Below are 18,695 nucleotides of genomic sequence, written 5' to 3' on the forward strand. Positions count from 1 at the left end.
TGCAATCACTCAAGACTCCAGGGCTGACACCATAGTTGGCCAAACCATACTTTCCTCTATCACTCAAATGAACCCAAAATTCCTCCTGCCTTCTGAGGGGCACTGCTCTACAGTCACCTGAAGTGGAGCACCCACAGGGACAGCACTCGAAGAAAAAGAGGTTACTCATCTTGTGCAGTAACTGAGGTTCTTCAAGATGTGTGTCCCTGTGGGTGCTCCACTACCTGCCCTCCTCCCCTCTACTTTGGAGTTCACCACTAGGACTCTGTGGTAGAGAAGGAACTGAAGGGCTCAGGTCGTCTGCGCACTAGATGCAGCACCAACGGCACCGTGAGACACAGCACCAATGGCACCGCGAGATGCCTACTGCGCGCACACAAGCTGCGTGGACACTGCTACCACAAATCTTCGAACAATGGTGCCAGGATGCACCTGAAGTGGAGTACCCACAGGGACACGCATCTTGAAGAACCTCAGTTACTGCACAAGGTGAGTAATCTTCTCTTGTTATCCAGTCCCAGTATCTGGGAGTCAGAGCATGGGGTTCCATCTCTGACCATCTTGGATAATAGTCATTGATGGACCTATCCTCCATGAACTTATCTAATTCTTTTTTGAACCCAGTTATAGTTTTTGCCTTCACAACAACCCCTGGCAACAAGTTCCACAGGTTGACTGTTCATTGTGTTAAGAAGTACCTCCTTTTGTTTGTTTTAAACCTGCTGCCTATTAATTTCATTGGGTGACCCCTGGCTCTTGTGTTATGTGAAGGGGTAAATAACACTTCCTTATTCAAGTTCTCCACACCATTCATGATTTTATAGGCCTCCATCATATACTCTCTGTCATCTCTTTTCCAAGCTGAACAGTCCCAGCCTTTTTAATCTCTTCTCATATAGAAGCTGATTCATATCCTTAATCATTTTTGGCTGTCCTTCTCTGTACCTTTCCATTTCTAATATATCTTTTTTGCAATGGGGCAACCAGAACTGCTTGCAGTATTCAAGGTGTTGGCATAGCATGGAATTATGTAGTGGCATTGTAATATTTTCTGTCTTCTTATCTATCCCTTTCCTCATGGTTCCTAACATTCTGTTAGCGTTTTTGACTGCCACTGCACATTGAGTGGATGTTTTCAGAAAATTATCCACAATGACTCCAAGATGTCTTTCGTGAATGGTAATAGCTAATTTAGGCCTTTGCATTTATCAACATTGAATTTAATTTGCCATATTTTTTGCCCAGTCATCCAGTTTTGTGAGATCCATTCGTAACTCTTAGCAGTCAGCTTTGGACTTAACTATCTTGAGTAATTTTGTATCATCTGTAAACTTTGCCAGCTCACTGTTCACCCCTTTTTCCAGATAATTTATGAATGTGTTGAACAGAACTGATCCCAGTACAGATCCCTGGGGAACACGCTATTTACCTCTCTCCATTCTCAAAATTGGCCATTTATTCTTACCCTTTGTTTCCTGTTTTTTAACTAGTTATTGATCAATGAGAGGATTTTCCCTCTTATCCCGCCTGTGCAATATGTTCTGAATGACTCAGTGAGAGTGAGGTAACTGTTATCTGAATTTCCTCACACGTACCTAATATTAGTCATAGATTGATGGGGGAGGAGGGGCAGCAACTTCCCAATGAGGATCAGTGCTGCCAGAGTTTGGAGTACAAGCCACCTGTCCCCTTTCTTCCCACCAGAAGAAACTCTCTAGTAGATGAGAGAGCCACCAGTAGCCTTCCCCTTAGCTCTCACTCTGACTCCATGGCTGTAGTATTTCTGCTGCTGGAATGGGAGGGAGAGTTTTCAGTTGTGGTTCCCCAATGTTCTCTGTTCTTGGAGAGATGGAACAGTCAGCAGCCTATTTCTAAAGAAATAGCTATTAGAATGACACAAATACAGACATGTTGAGACATCATGTTCGGTCATCAGAAATGACAATATTGGGAAAATGTCTATGTAGATTTTAATGGGACTACTCATGTGAGTAAAGTTTCTCAAGTGTCTGAGTGTTTGCAGGGTTAGGATCTCAATATGTGTCTATATATAACTTACCAAGAGCACATATTGTATATTTTAAAAATCAGACCTAAATATGGGTGTGAGTATCTACTCAATGTAGCATAAAGCCTTGTAGGCCTGAACTTGTAAGCCTTGTATGCCTGATATTTCAATAATAAACCATTTTTCTCAAGGATTTACAAAGCCAGCCAACAGTGTAACGCATGTGCCTAATAGGGAGATATCTCTTTAAGAGACCCATGGGCGGGGGAGGTAGGCGTGAGTTGTGTCTGAGTCATTGTTGCTAGGCAGATTAAGCACTCCACATCCAGAAGCTTCTGGAATTGGGTGTGGTAGCTTGGGGTATGTTCCAGTAGGTTCGCTGTTGCTGGGGTCAGACTCCATGAGGGCAAGCAGTCAGGTCAGTTGCTTTACAAAGGGCCACCTGCTCTGTGTGAGTTGGGAGAGGCTGAGGCCAGGAGCAGAAAGCAGGCTGTTGTCCCTAACTCTGAAGCATTTTGCAGCAGGGTTTTTTTTAATCTACATACTTAACTGAGTGGTTGGTTAATCAGTTAGCTGGCTGGTTAACAGTGATTTCGGCAGAGGAAGAGTCTGCATGGATTCCAACAGAAGATTCCTACAAGCAAGTGGAGGGAAGTTTTTGTTTTGTTTTTTGTTTTTTTAACTCAGCAGCTGGTGTAGATTTCGTGATCAAAGACTGTAACTGAGACTCAGGTGAACTCAACCTAAGCTTTTGGGAACTCTGTTTCTTCTCACTGTGTTTCTGTGGGGACTGAACTGTTCAGATTTTGATTTGTTTTCTTTATTTATGTTTTATGTATAAATGTGAAGATAATGTCTGTGGAGTATGAAATAGCCATGTTATGTTAAAAAAAATTATTTTTTACATCATAAGATATTATAGTTATTTAATTAAATTCATTTTGTTAGCTCTTTTTGGGACTTGAATGTGGGGAGGTTGACCCTAAGCAATCCTTGCTGAAAATCCTTAGAGACTGAATTCTGGGTCTCCAGATATTTTTCTATGGGAGTTGGGTTTTTTTAGGCACTAGAGAAGGGCAATGAAGTGAACTCTAGCCCACCCAAAAGTTACAAAAGGCTCTTAGTATTATACTGTCTCTTATCTCGTTTTTCCAAATTCCCTGCTAATTTAAGCTTTTGTTTTGTTCCATTCTACCAACAGTTATGAATACAATATTTTAAAAGGCAAACAAATTTAATTGGGGCTTTGATCTGTTAAGAATAATAAGGTTTATATGTAGATCAGAATATTCGAGATTTAAAGCAAGCTTAGTTTTTAAAAGAATATTTCTGGAGAGAAAATAAAACCATGTATATTCTCTTATATACATTCTAAATATACTGAAAATTAAATTGATACCTAAAATAGCTGGCTATTTTAGGTATTTACCTTACAGTGCACTTGGATACAGTGGAACCTGCTTTGGTGAATGGACTTTCTGCCCTCTTGTACTCCACACCTGCAGGGATCCATCTCCTCCCCACAGAAAGCACCCTTGGGACTGAGTGGTCTCTCACCTCTGTGTTGGTCTAGGCACCTCGGAGAGAAGGGGCAGGGCTTATGTCAGGGCAAACTTTTTGGGCGGAGGGCCACATCTGGGTGGGGAAATTGTATGCAGGGCCGGGGCAGGGGGTTGAAGTGCGGGAGGGATTGCGGGGTGTAGGAGGGGGTGTGGTGTGCAGGAAGGGGCTCAGGGCAAGGGACTGGGGCAGAGGAGGGGTGCGGGGTGTATGAGGGGGCTCAGGGAAGGGGGTTGGGGTGCAGAAGGGGTGCGGAGTGCAGGAGGGGGCTCAGGGCAGGGGTGTGGACTGCAGGAGGGGGCTCAGGGCAGGGGTTGGGGTGCAGGAGGGGTGCGGGGTGCAGCAGGGGGCTCAGGGCAGGGGGTTGGGGTGCACAGGGGTGTAGGGTGCAGCATAGAGCTCAGGGCAGAGGGCTGGGGTGCAGGAGGGGTGTGGGGTGTACCAGGGGGCTCAGGGCAGGGAGTTGAGGTGCAGGAGGGGTGCAAGGTACAGGCAGGGGCTTAGGGCAGGGAGTTGGGGGGCGGGGTGCAGGAGGGGTTTGAGCTCCAGCCCAGGGCCGCTTATCTAAAGCGGCTCCGGGGTGGCAGCGGTGCGCACTGGGGCCAGGGCAGGCTTCCTGCATGCCTGCCCTGTCCCCGGCCCCGCGCCCCTCCAGGAAGTGCTGTGGCCCCTGGGGGAGGGGGCGCGGAGGGCTCTGCGTGCGCTGCCCTTGCCGTGCCTCCAGGTACCTCCCCCGAAGTTCCCATTGGCTGTGGTTCCCCATTCCCGGCCAATGGGAGCTGTGGGTGGTGGTGTCTGGAGGCAAGGGCAACGCACGCGGAGCCCTCTGCCCCCCCGCCCAGGGGCCGCTTCTGAGAGCGGCGCTGGGCTCGCAGCACCACAGGGGGCAATCCTGCGGGCCGGATGCAAAGTCCTGAGGGGCTGGATCCGGCCCATAGTTTGCCCATCCCTGGCTTATGTGGAGGGGAGGAGCTAATAGTATTTAGGAGTTGTGGGGATCATTTATATTTTTATAAAAAGAATTAATAATGCTGGGTAGAGGAGAGATTTTTAATGTCCACACTGAGCAGATATGCTCTTGAGTACTAATATTGCACCTTAAATATCTCCATTCAGTAAGCTGTATGAACCTATGTTGTATTTGCCTCAGAACGATTAAGAACGGAGTTGATCCTTCCTGTATTTGAATGACTGGTTCAAGCAAACTTGGGTTTTTCAAACCTGATGATTAGACCCCAAAATGTATGTTTATGCTTAAAAAAAAAAAAAATCCTGTGGCAACTGAGTCTTAGAGCCCGGGTCAATTGACTTGAGCTCACAGGGCTTGGGCTGTGGGGCTAAAAATAGCAGTGTAGGTGTTCCCACTCAGTCTGGAGTCTGGGCTCTGAGATCCAACCTCCATCCTGGGTTTCAGAGTCCAGGCTCCAGCTTGAGCAAGAACATCTACACTGCTATTTTTAGCCCTGCAGCCCGAGCCCTGTGAGCCTGACTCTCAGATTTGGCACCATGGGTCTTCCTTTGCAGTAGACATATCCTAAGCCACCATGGGTCTTCCTTTGTAGACATATCCTAAGCCACCTCTTCAAGTTCACCAGTGGTGGATTTAGAGTTAGTGGGGCCCTGTGCTCAGCCTCATTTTTGGGGCCCCTCCTGGGGACCCAGCCAAGAAAAAGAACATTCTCTCTTATCTTCCCTCCCGCCCATTTTTTATTCTTTTTTCTTCATCCTCCTCCTATAAGTAATAAGAAGTAAATGAAAATAAAGTGAGGTACCTTGTTTTTGTAGTCTAACTTATTTTTCCACAGACCAATTGAAAATCGCTGAGGGTCTCGGCAGACCACTTAATGATCTTTCCAAATATTGTTTGTACTGTTAGCTAACTATTGTAAAGTGCTTTGGATAAGAACACTTAAAAAAAAATGTTGGGGTGCGGGGTCTGGCCAGGACTTAGAGTGCGGGAGGGGGCTCAGGGCTTGGGGTGCAGGGTCTGGGAGGAAGTTAGGGTGCAGGAGCAGGCTGGGGGTTGGGGTGAAGAGTCTGGCCAGGAGTTAGGGTGCGTGAGGGGGCTCAGGGCTGGGGCAAGGGTTGGGGTGTGGAGCGCTTACCTGGGGCAGCTCCCGTTTGGTGCGAGGGGTGCAGGAGTCAGGGTGGGCAGGGGGCTGGGGGCGTGGGGGGTGCAGGAGTCAGGGAGGGCAGGGGGCTGGGGGTGTGTGAGAGGGGTGCAGAGTCAGGGCTGGGGGTGCAGGATCTGGGAGGAAGTTAGGGTGCAGGAGCGGGCTGGGGGTTGGGGTGGAGGGTCTGGCCAGGAGTTAGGGTGCGGGAGGGGGCTCAGGGTTGGGGCAGGAGGTTGGGATGTGGAGCGCTTACCTTGGGCAGCTCCCATTTGGTGCGAGGGGTGCAGGTGGGAATGGGGGGGTGCAGGAGCTCCCATTTGGTGTTCAGGGTGGGGATGGGGATGTGGGAGGGGTGCAGGAGTCAGGGCATGAGGTGTGGGGGGGCTGGGTATGTGTGGGGGTGCGGGAGTCAGGGCAGGGGGCTGGGATCATGGGTGTGCTCCCAGCCCCCTGCCCTGAGCAGCTCACAGCAGGGGGCAGGAGGGCATATGTATAGGGGGAGTGTGGGGGCCCCGCCTTTGCTCCACCCTGCCCCGATTCCACTCCATTCCCCAAGGTCCTGCCCCCGCCTCTTCTCCGCCTCCTCCTCTGAGCGCGCTGCGGCCCCACTCAGGGGAGGAGGCGGGGAAGAGGGGAGCTTGGCTGCCAGTGAGTGCGGAGCCTGCAGCAGGAGCCCCAGGAGCCGGCAGGACCAAGTTTCTACTCCTGCAACTGCCCAGCCCTGGGGCCCCCTGTCATTGGGGGGCCCCATGCCAGGGCACCCTGTGTTTTACTGTAAATCCACCTCTGAAGTTCACATATTTTCATGTTTGTTTCAAATATAACTGTCTGCTTGTTTACATAAATGTGGTAGTAAGGATGAAACTCATCCTGGTGCAGAGATCCCACACAAAGCCCTATGCAGCAATTGTGCCCCACTTAAGTCCTTAAAAGAGAGGATAAGTGAAGTGATGTGGCCTTGCATGGGCCCTCATGACAGAGATGAATTTCACCCATATTCATGTATCTGAATGTTAACCTTTCTTAATTCTTAAATGAACTGAGGTTAAACTTACATTGGATAGAATCCAAAATGAATGCTTGTGTTCTCTAGATAAATTGTGTTTTGTTTTCTGTAATATCATTTATTTAGGTTTAGTCCCAATTTGCTCACTGGGTCTGTCTCAGATTGGCCGTATGAACCTTGGAATGAATGCCAGCACCTTCAAGTATTATACAATGTGTGGCCTTCAAGAGGGTTTTGAACCTTTTGCTGTCAACATGAACCGAGATGTTGCTATGTGGTTTAGCAAACGCTTACCAACTTTTGTCAACGTGCCAAAAAATCATGCTCATATTGAGGTAACATTGCATGTTAAGAAGACACCTGTTTCTAAACAGTTGATTTAGTCATGCCAAGACTGTAAATCCTCACTAATACTTACTGTCATCAGGTAATATATAAAGCTATTACTCATAGACTTTAAGGCCAGAAGGGACCATCATGGTGTAGTCTGATCTCCTACAGATCTCAGGCCTCAGAACCTCACCCACCCACTCCTATAATAAGCCCATAACCTCTGGCTGAGTTACTGAAGTCCTCAAATCTTGATGTAAATACTTCAAGTTACAGAAAAGCCACCATTTGTTCTAGTTCAAACCAGCAAGTGACCTGTGCTCCACACTGCAGAGGAAGGCAAAAACACCCCAGAGTCTCTGCCAATCTGATCTGGGGGAAACTTCCTTCCCAAACCAAAATATGGTGATCACACCCTGAGCATGTGGGCAAGACCCACCAGCCACACTTCTGGGAAAGAATTCTCTGTCATAACTCAGATCCCTCCCCATTTAGGGTCTCATCTCTGGCCATAGGATATATTTGCTAATAGCAGTCACAGATGAGTCATATGCTATTATCATAGAATATCAGGGTTGGAAGAGACCTCAGGAGGTCATCTAGTCCAATCCCCTGCTCAAAGCAGGATCAACACCAACTAAATCATCCCAGCCAAGGCTTTGTCAAGCCGGACTTTAAAAACCTCTAAGGATGGAGATTCCACCACCTCCCTAGATAACCCATTCCAGTGCTTCACCACCCTCCTAGTGAAATAGTGTTTCCTAATATCCAACCTACACCTCCCCCACTGCAACTTAAGACCATTGCTTCTTGTTCTGTCATCTGCCACCACTGAGAACAGCCTAGCTCCATCCTCTTTGGAAACCCCCTTCAGGTAGTTGAAGGCTGCTATCAAATCCCCCCTCACTCTTCTCCAGACTAAATAACCCCAGTTCCCTCAGTCTCTCCTCATAAGTCATGTGCTCCAGCCCCCTAATCATTTTCATTGTCTTCCGCTGGACTCTCTCCAATTTGTCCATATCCCTTCTGTAATGGGGGGACGAAACTGGACGCAGTACTCCAGGTGTCACCTCACCATTGCCGAATAGAGGGGAATAATCACTTCCCTTGATCTGCTAGCAATGCTCCTTCTAATGCAGCCCAATATGCCGTTAGTCTTCTTGACAACAAGGGCACACTGATGACTCATATCCAGCTTCTCGTCCACTCTAATCCCCAGGTCCTTTTCTGCAGAACTGCTGCTTAGCCAGTCGGTCCCCAGCCTGTAGTGGTGCATGGGATTCTTCCTTCCTAAGTGTAGGACTCTGCACTTGTCCTTGTTGAACCTCATCAGATTCCTTTTGGCCCAATCCTCCAATTTGTCTGGGTCACTCTGGACCCTATCCCTACCCTCCAGCATATCTACCTCTCCCCCCAGCTTAGTGTCATCTGCGAACTTGCTGAGGGTGCAATTAATCCCATCATCCAGATCATTAATAAAGATGTTGAACAAAACCGTCCCAAGAACCGACCCCTGGGGCACTCCGCTTGATATCGGCTGCCAACTAGACATCGAGCCGTTGATCACTATTGTAGGCAATCTCATCATACCACCCCGTACATGAATTATCAAGCTCAAAACAAGTTAGGTTTTTTGCCCCCCATTACTCTCCTTGGAAGGCCGTTCCAGAATTTTGCTCTCCAATCGTTAGAAACCTTCATCTAATTTCAAGCCTAAACTTGATATTGATAGCTTGATAGCTAATTTATGTCCATTTGTTCTTGTGCCAACATTGGCCCTTAACTTGAATTATACTCCTCCTCCCTGTGTTTATCCCTCTGATGTATTTGTAGAGAGCAATCATATCTCCCCCCATCCTTTGTTTTGTTAATCTGAGCAAACTATGCTCCTTAAATCTCCTATCATAAGGTAGGATCTCCAGTCCTCTGATAATCCTACTAGCCCTTCTCTGCACCTGTTTCAGTTTGAACTCATCTTTCTTAAACATGGGAGATGGGAATTGCACACAGTATTCCAGATGAGATCTCACCACTGCCTTGTATAATGGTGGTAACACTTCTCTATTGCTATTGGAAATATCTCACCTGATGCATCCTAGGATTGAATTAACCAAGTCCATGTTGGCTAATTCCAGATGATCTCCTTGTCTGTCTCCCACTTCATTTATGGTGGTAGTGTCACCCCATGTAGATGTTCATTATTGTTCTTTATGTATGCATTACTCATTCATACTGGTGCACGACAGTCATTTAGGTACTCAAAGCATGCCAGCTGTGGATTATTTTAAACTATTTTGGAATCCAAATTTATATTTTCTACCTTTTCGTTTTTTACCTTTTTTATCTGCCTTTTTATGTTGAGGGCCTGTTCCGTCACCTTGGCCATACACCAAGATAGAAGTCATTGGGACGCTCTATTAAAATTAAAGTGAGAATCTAAAAAAAACCTTTTGAATTATGAGTGTAAGAGATTAATAATACAAATAATAATTGTCTTTCTTGGATTTTTCTCTACTGGACATTTGGCTTGACTTTGTCATGTGAGGATGAAACAGTTTAAACAGCTACCTGTTCATTATAAGTTAATTCTTTGTCAGTTGAATTCAGCATGAATTAATACAAAATTTCCATAATGTGCTTCTCAGTTTTATAAATGAATTTGATATTATTTTTATGATTTTTAGATAACAAGAATCGATGGAACCCTTGACAGCCCACCTTGCTTAAAAGTGACCCACAAGACATTTGGCACACAGAACAGCAATGCAGACATGATATATTGCCGTTTGAGCATGCCCATTGAGTTCCATTCATCCTTTAACTATGGCACTGGTGTGGCAAGTGCATCTGCTGATGCTTTCCAAAAAAGGTTAGATTTATATTTAATCATCTTGTGGTAGGTTTCTAGGCGAAATTTAAAAAACAATTCTCCATTATTCTTTTTTTTTTTTACATATAGTACTTCCCATTCATTTTCCTCCCACACACTGTAATTTTATAGGATTTATGTTACTGATATTTATTTATTAACAAAGCACCACATTTTAAATGTGAAGGTTTAAATAACCTTAAAACAAAAATTTGCTGCAGAGCACTAGATATCTAAACAAGAGTCTACCCAAGAAATGTAGCAAGAGGGCTCTAGTTATTTATTGGCTTGACTTTGAGACGTGCTGAGCACTCAAAAATCCCAGTGAGATCAGCAGGATTTGCAGGGATTCAGCACCTCTGAAAGCCAGGCCAGAATCTTTTACTTACCCTCTAATCTTGAATTTATATTATATAATCCCCACCCCATTTCATATTTCCACTCCTCCTCTTAGTTCATGTGTACTGCAAATGCAGCAATAAATATGCTCAGGGAAGGAAAAAGACCATTTATCTTTGGTTGGCTGTTGTAAATATCTCTCTCTACAGTTCTTCCTCATGTCAATGGAAATGAACATGTATGCATCACCTTCCTTCCTTGATCTTTTCTAGAAAGGCTTGCATTCCATTGACATTGAAAGTACCATAGTCTGTGTCCAACAAACAGAAACTAATCCATATGAGCAATTTATTTCAAATATTTAAAAAAAATACAGTGTCACTTAATGCTTTAAACTATCAAATTACTACAATGCTGCTTTTTTCCTCCAGAAAACAGAACCAAGAAACTGCTCTTCACACTACAACAGTAAGTAAATATGCTCAGTTATGCTTTTCATTACTTAATAATATTTGCTGCATGGTAATATGCTCATTTTAAAAGGGTCTGTTGAAAATCCCTGGAAAATACTTACCTGTGATTTTATTTGTGTGTATCCACATTGGCCAAATTTTTAAAATTTGGTGTCTATGTTTAGGTTTCTAAATATACATCTAAACCCTGTCTTTATTGTGGATTATTTTTTCTTTATTGTAGTACTACTACGACTTTACTAACTGTAGTATTTCTATATAGGGGCAGACCATTTTCTCATGTTTCAGAGCTTATTTTAGCTGCTTTACAGAAACATACTTTTTAAAACCATAGGCAATACGCACAGTAGCTGTGCTTTTTTTTTTTTTTTTTTTTTTTAATTCTCAATGTATATGTGATGATCTCTTCCTGTATTTGTTAAGAATGTTTCTTATTTTTTTCTTCAAAATACAATTCAGTTTTCTGTCACTGAGACACTACTTTTTCTCTTTTCAGTACTATTACTCAGTGCGAATATTTGCTGGTCAAGACCCATCTTCCGTCTGGGTTGGCTGGGTAACACCTGACTACCACTTTTACCGTGCAAATTTCGACCTAAACAAAAATAGCACAGTGACAGTTACTTTAGGTGATGAAAGAGGCAGGGTTCATGAAAGGTAGGAGACTTGCATATCACTTATTAAAGAATTTTTTTAAATTACCTATTTACTTGTTGGAATGGAATTTTACTTCAGTTTCATTCATCTTTGTGAATAATAAAGTAATAATGGACTGTGTTCTAATGCTCATTTAAATTCTAAGTATTAGGTGGAACTAGTCAGTAAATCATATATTTGTTAATTAACAAATTTTAGGTGGTGCTGTTAAAATCCGAGAGGGGACATTCTGTTTCAACTAACAATTTGCCCAGCTCTCCTCCTTTCATTGTTATACCTGAATGATCTCTACAGGTGAACTCAGGCTTTCCAAATCAGGCATGTCACAGCTGAGTGGCATTCAGAAAAGTAAAAAATTCATTCATGCTTTTGAAATCTGCAAAGAACACTAGAGAGGGCCTTTCCAATCTGAACCATGTGCAAGTGAATATTGATTCATTGGTATAAGTGTGAGTAAAGCCACCAGGACAAGTGAGAAATGGCTTTGCAGTGTAAGTTTGTGTTCATTTGACAAATGGTCAGTACAAACACTGATAGGTAAAACAAAGTTTCTTTATAGTTTTAAGATGTTCTTTCTTCATTATGACAACAAAACAGTAAAAAAATCTGACGTCTCCCTCAGAATTTCTAGTTATTAGTGAAAAAAAATTGTTTTATGTACACCTTAACCTGTATATTTAATCAGTCACAATCCAGCAAATTATTAGTTTTCATTGTTCTTGATATCTTTCTTTCAGTGTGAAGCGCAGTAACTGCTACATGGTTTGGGGTGGAGACACATTTGCTAATTCCCAGAGATCAAGTCGCAGTAATGTTGATTTAGAAATTGGATGCCTTGTTGACCTGGGTACTGGAATGTTGTCATTCACAGCCAATGGAAAAGACCTTGGCACTTGTTATCAGGTATTAGCAGCTTTTCAGAAAATTAGCTATCAAGTTGGCTGCTCTAACAAAGATTATAAAGATTGTTTTTTTCTTCGCCAAATGTCTAAATTTCCTGTGACAACAGTACATATTTCTGATATCATTATATTTCTAAATGTGTGTTGATAAAATGAAGAATCTGCTCATGTAATGCCACATTTCAGTCTCTAGTTAAGTATACTCTTAAATTTCACTTCATAAACATTTTGCTCTTTTTTTCAGCTTAGATAGTAAAACTAGACCGGTCAGTTTTACTTTTTGCTTGTACTTATGCAGTAGCTAACACAATACTGTCACATCTGAGTTTGTAGAATGGCAAGGAAATGTTTAAATTAAAAAGAAACTTGTTATTAAACTTTAAAAATAATGACAATATTTATTTTCTTTTTAGTATTTTGAAGACTTATTATTTTCCAAACCTAAATATGGAATGCAAATGCTGAAGTGAAAAGTATAATTTTGCTTACATTCAAATCACTTCTTCTAAATTTTTAGACAAGAAATTACTGTGTGATTAATCTGCCCCTCCTCTAAACCTGATTTTTCCACTCTGTATTTGAGACTACTTGGTTGACTTCAATAGAATTTCTATGCAAGGATCTTTTGCAGGATCAGGCCCTCTTGTGCTGCTGTGACTTTTAGAAAGCACCATGATCTCCAAACAAGCTATTCAACATTCAGTCTATCGCTGAAATGGCCATGTTTCAGATCTAGATGTTTATTTCAATAAAACAATGGTCAGTGAAATATTGCACCAGCAGTCCACTTCACTTTCTTCTGCAGAAGGAGCCTAACAAACCGAACGATTACAAATTATATTAGTTGCTTGAAAAAAAAAGTAATTCCTTATTTAGTAAGTCATTTTCATAATATACTAAAAAAGCTGTCACTAGCAATACAGATAATAGCATAAAGAACCTTCTGAAAAAAAGGATATAAACTACTAATGTGAATCTATCTCTGGCTGGCAGTGAACAAAAATTGTTGCCAGTTGGTAGCTATTTGGAGGCCTGTATGAAAAGAGCTGGTGGATCTCACTCAGCTTCCAACTTGGACAAGTATCTATATATAGTAAAATCCATCATCAAAATTGGTTCTAACTCACACCTCTTTTTGACAGCCTTAGAAGAGAAAGCAGTGAATGAATTGGCTTGAATGTGTCTTTCTCAACTCCTAGGGGTGTAGGCGCGTTTGCCCATTGTGTTTAGCTGCTCTCTGTATAACTTAGAAGACTGCTTTTTCCAGTGTTGCCAATTTGTCAATCATTTTTCTGGATTTCCCCCCCCAAATTCACTTAAAAAGCATTAAGATAATTTAAACAATAAAAACTAAACTATTAAAGGAATCAGAGGCACAAGTTGAGTAAGAAGCTTTTTTGGGGCACTAAAAGCAAGGTTAGCACAATAGACTGAGGAGTGTGGCTTGACTGAAGAATCATTTCTAACCGTTTTTCTACTTTGTGGGTATTTTGTTGCCCCCTTTTATTATTTTGGAGTGTTCACATTGATGCAATACCAACTTGTATTCCAGGTTTTAATAAGTTGTAAAACCTGCCAGTAGCAAAATAGCTAATGGGCAAGCTGAATAAATGGAGGTGGATGCTTTGTGGTTAGCCAAGGGACCAGGCATTGAACAGGTTCTTTCCAGCTGTTGGGAACTGTAACACAATATTTTGGTTGACTTAAGGAGAATAGTTCCACATTGTTTGTTTTCCTTTATAGTAAATCATATGAAATGTACATAAACAACATTGAGGATGTGTGAAATGGAGATGGTTCTAAACATGTAGGGTAAACTAGTCAGGAGAGTTTGCACACCCAGGTCTATACTAGATCCATATGAAACAATATCTACATTTCAAGAGATATAGGTGGATAATCTTAAAGATGTTCCACTTAGAAAATACTCACAAAGAATTTTATGCTTTTTAGACAGGAATGAGATCAGTTGAAAAAATTGTATTTGTCCCTGTATTAGAACAGGCTATTTTGTATGTGTAACACTAATGCTTGCTGGATGGTGCTTGACAATGTTGCCCTCTAGTGAACATAGCCTACATAAGACAAATGTTGTATGCAGACAACTTTTTTTATAAGGGGAGCTGGTATTGACCCTTATATATTATTTTCTATTATAAACAATTCTTGCAATCCTTTTTTGAGAACCTTACACTTCCATTGTTTGCAGCAGGCCTTTGAAATTTGCAGGGAAACCCCCCTGCCATTTTATTGTCCCATTATTATTTTTTCAAATTTGGATGAGTTATAAGGTGTTGAAAATCACCATAAATCATTTCTGGCTTGCACTGTTATTGCTTAATTTTGTCAGTGTGCCAAAATCTCTGAATATTCTAAGGCCTGGTTGCTGTTGCAGCAGCAGCAGCATATACTGCACTGGGAATGTCCCAGAGCAGACACAGCCCATCTGCCTCTTTCCACACCCCCACCAAGCAATTCCCAAAAGCTTATACTTGGCCCCAAGGCCTATCCCTCCATCTAGGGTGCTTCACGGGGGAGGAATAACTCAGTGGTTTGAGCATTGGCCTGCTAAACCCAAGGTTGTGAGTTCAATCCTTGACGGGGCCACTTAGGGATCTGGGGCAAAATCAGTACTTGGTCCTGCTAGTGAAGGCAGGGGGCTGGATTCAATGACCTTTCAAGGTCCCTTCCAGTTCTAGGAGATAGGATATCTCCATTAATTTAAAAATGTATTTAATTTAAAAAATGAACAACAATCATTAATTTATTACACCATAGCCTAGCCTATTTGTTTGCCAAAAAATTACCAATGTTTCAATGTGGCTCCACCAGATTTACCAAGTTTTTAAGCCATAGTGTAGAGATAGTTTTCTACCTGTCACAGCTATTTTCAGCACTCTGTCAATAAGATTTGGTTGTAGTATGGTTAGGTACTGAGAGTGGTTGCCAGAGCCAGAGGGCCATGTGCACTAGAGTTTCTGTTGCAATGGAGCTCAAGCAGTTTTGGCAACCTGTTTTTTTTTTAAAAAATAGAAAAACAAACCAAAAAAACCCCCCTTGAGTAGACAAAAAAAAGTATGTGTTAACTAACCTTATCTTGAACTCTTTAAACTATATTTAAATTAAATGCTGTGTGCTACTTTCTTTGAAAACTATTGCAGTGTGATCCCTGATTTTTATGGCCGGTTTTAGATCAATGTAACAGCTGCTGAATAAAGACGTGGCATTTATTGTTCTCATAAGAACAATTAGCTCTGTTATTTTTTGTAGCATTCCTTGTTTGTTAGATGCAAGGATAGTTCATTTAGGTGTTTTCTTAATTTTGCAAAGAACTCCCGGGGAAATGTGGTGATAATGTTAGGGTTATTATTCCTGATGTGGCAGCTTTCAAAACTATGCTTCTATTATATGCAAGCCATTAAATCTCAGGGTCTTTGTACTAAATTTAAAACAGAATATCATGAAAGGACTTCAATCTTTTTTCAAGTCTTCTTTTCCCAGAAAACACTTTTGAACATACGGAGTGGTTTTCAGATTTTTTTTTTTTAAATGAATGTGACAAAAACTGGTCTACTAAAAAACAGAGCGTGGCCCTTCCTATAAAGGCGTATTTTCTGTGAAAGTACTTAGACAATAAAGAGTTAAAAATCTGCACATATGAATCATGTCTCAATAACTTTTAAACTGTGTATTTCAAATTGTTTAATTCTTTACTCTAATTTTCAAAATAATAATGAAAATAACTGTGTTTGGCCTTTGTCTTTCTTTCTTAAACACTTCTGAATGAAAATCATAAAATATAAATGAGATTTTTTTCAGTCACCTCATTTGAACAAGTGACTGATATTTCAACCAGATGCCTGGACAAAGACTGTGAGATAATTGTTATTCTAATGTTGTAACCATTTCCGTTTTTCAATTTTCTCAAGTTGAACAGAGGAGCAATATTTGTATGCTGGATCTTCATTTACAAAGGCCCAGTGACCAAAATAATGAGTGGCTCTAGACCTATTCATTATATACTGTTATAAAGTTCAGAAACCTTTTTCTATATTTAATATAATAAGGAGGAAATGAAAAATAATATATATTTAATACAAGCATTTATAATTAATTGTCATACCAATATCAAATCATAGAGAAAAGAAAAGGGTTCTTTAATATAGATTTATGAAGGTAATTTATTTTATTTGAGGCTAGTAACAATGTCCTGACCTTCACACAAGATTAGAAAATAAAAAGTAAATTATTATAACAGAGAGAGAGAAAGAGAAAGTATCTATCTATGTAGTCAACCTATCTACTAGCAAGTAGCAAAGAATTTTACCATCTTTAGTCAATTTCCAAAAGAATGTCTAGGATACGTTCAGTATTTTTCCAGTTTTGTTGAATTAAAATGTTGCTTTCCAATATATGATGCCTTGTTTTCCTGCTTCTTAGGGAAAGACTGCATAAATCACAGGCTGCATAACTATTGCACATTTTGCTTTTTTTCAAGGGCTAAAAATGCATATATTTTGTATCTAACCCAATGCTGAGAGTGTATTTCCTTTAAAATACATCAGCTTAGGAAGTGTTGGATAGCTACAGTCTATGGTTTGCCGGATGTGATAGCATGATCATTTAAGGCATCTTGTGGTTTTTCTAGAGAATAAAATGGATTGTCTGAGTGACCTACAGAACTTGCAATGCACAATTCTGCAGCTTTCAGCAGTTTGCCACACTTTTTAGCTTGTGACACTTTACACTGATACACAGCATATCTAGTACACTAACTGCACATACATGTTATGTGTAGTATACATGCATATTATATGAAATATTCAATGATGTGGTATAAATGTTTATTTTACTCATTAGTGAATTAATTAGAAGGACATACGAAATGAAAGACCATAAAACTATATACCATTCCACATGGTCAGGTGTTTTTCCACTTACTTTACAGAAAAATACTTGAGAAATTTTTTAAAGAGGTCTTAAAAATAAATTGGTACTTTTTCCTGTGTGTAAAGTACTAGGAATCTAAATATACAGATGGAAGAAGAGAAAATTTTTAAGTAATAAAAAAATGTCTACACAGATTTCTCTGTAAATTATGATGTCACAGTTTTAAGGTGTGATATGTTGTGATGAGTCAGGGCTAGCCACAAATGCTATATCTAATTGGAAATAGTTAATTCCAAGTTCTCCAAAAATTATAATAGCTTTTATGCCTTTGGTATGTGTATGAGAAATTGTTAATTCACTATAGATAATCCTAATATGGAAGAGAACTTTACATTACCCTGGCTAAATGATACATTTCCCCTCATTTCTTCCCCCTTACAAAATGATGGCATTGAAGTTTAGGTCATATCAAATTAGAGTTTACCTAGCATAAAGGGGCCAGAGTAGGCATAAGGGCGCTCTAAAATCCCCATCTTGCCAGGGGAAGATTCCTCTGGCACAAGAACTGAGGTAGACAGACCTAAAGCTGCTTTCAAAGGATTCCATCACAAGTCTTGGTATAGGGCAAGTGCTGGGGTGGGAGGGACATGTTGGGGTCAGGGCCTCAGCACACTGTGCTGCAAAGATACTGGATAATGCTGTTGCCCATAGAGTTGGTCTTCAGGGCAGTCTAAAATACATTGGGGTGACTGGCCCCCCAAGCTGCCTAGAATTGAGAGGTCAGAGAGGTGAGTTAAAGCCATTTTATCCAGCCCTCCTGTACAGAATTTCACCCCTAATTCCTCTTTTTTCCTAACAAAAAAGCTTAAATTCAAATAATTTTACCCAATTTTGATTTCAAAGCTCTTTCCCAGATTGAGAACCCATATACTAATAGATATTTCTTTTTTTCTTCATCTTGGTTTGTAATAACCTCTTCTGCTCGAGCTGCAGTTTATCATAGAATAGCTGAGACATTACATATGACTTTATAGTACACACCATACATCTATACCCTGATCCTGCAAGCATTTACCAACATGCTTACCTTTAAAGTCATGAATGCTCCCCTTGACTTTGATGGGGACACTCACATGCTTAACATTAAATATATGCATAAGTGTTTGAAGGATTGGGGTACATGTACAGTACAATATAGGGCAAACTGTAGTTTGGCCTCTGATGGGCAATTTAATGCCTTGTGCACAATTATTTAATAAACATGTAGAAGTTGCTGTATAGTGTATATATTGACATAAACTGGTAAGTGACTCTTGATGCCTTTTTAATTGTGATAAATCTATCTTTTCAGGTTGAACCAACCACAAAATTATTTCCAGCAGTTTTTATACAACCTACGAGCACAAATTTGTTTCATTTTGAACTTGGTAAATTAAAGGTATTTTTAATTGTTTTCTATCAATAAATGTTGCTATTTTAAACCTGGTAACTCTCACAGAAAAGCCTGGTAGTGAGTTCCTTGTATTGTTAAAACTTAATTACTTTTA

The 18,695-nt window shown here is 41.1% G+C and overlaps 1 protein-coding gene across 1 annotated transcript in view; it reads left to right on the forward strand.

Annotated features, from left to right (window-relative positions):
* RYR3 (ryanodine receptor 3) overlaps nucleotides 1-18,695 on the forward strand; it is a 625,867-nt gene that overhangs the window by 292,696 nt on the left and 314,476 nt on the right. Inside the window, exons 30-35 of the mRNA XM_065402721.1 lie at nucleotides 6,815-7,023; nucleotides 9,703-9,887; nucleotides 10,658-10,694; nucleotides 11,196-11,356; nucleotides 12,094-12,259; nucleotides 18,500-18,586. Of these exons, the coding sequence (XP_065258793.1) occupies nucleotides 6,815-7,023; nucleotides 9,703-9,887; nucleotides 10,658-10,694; nucleotides 11,196-11,356; nucleotides 12,094-12,259; nucleotides 18,500-18,586 (845 nt within the window). The remainder of the gene's footprint in view (nucleotides 1-6,814; nucleotides 7,024-9,702; nucleotides 9,888-10,657; nucleotides 10,695-11,195; nucleotides 11,357-12,093; nucleotides 12,260-18,499; nucleotides 18,587-18,695) is intronic.

Source organism: Emys orbicularis, chromosome 4 (genome assembly GCF_028017835.1).
Source record: "Emys orbicularis isolate rEmyOrb1 chromosome 4, rEmyOrb1.hap1, whole genome shotgun sequence".
Lineage (NCBI taxonomy): Eukaryota > Metazoa > Chordata > Testudines > Emydidae > Emys > Emys orbicularis.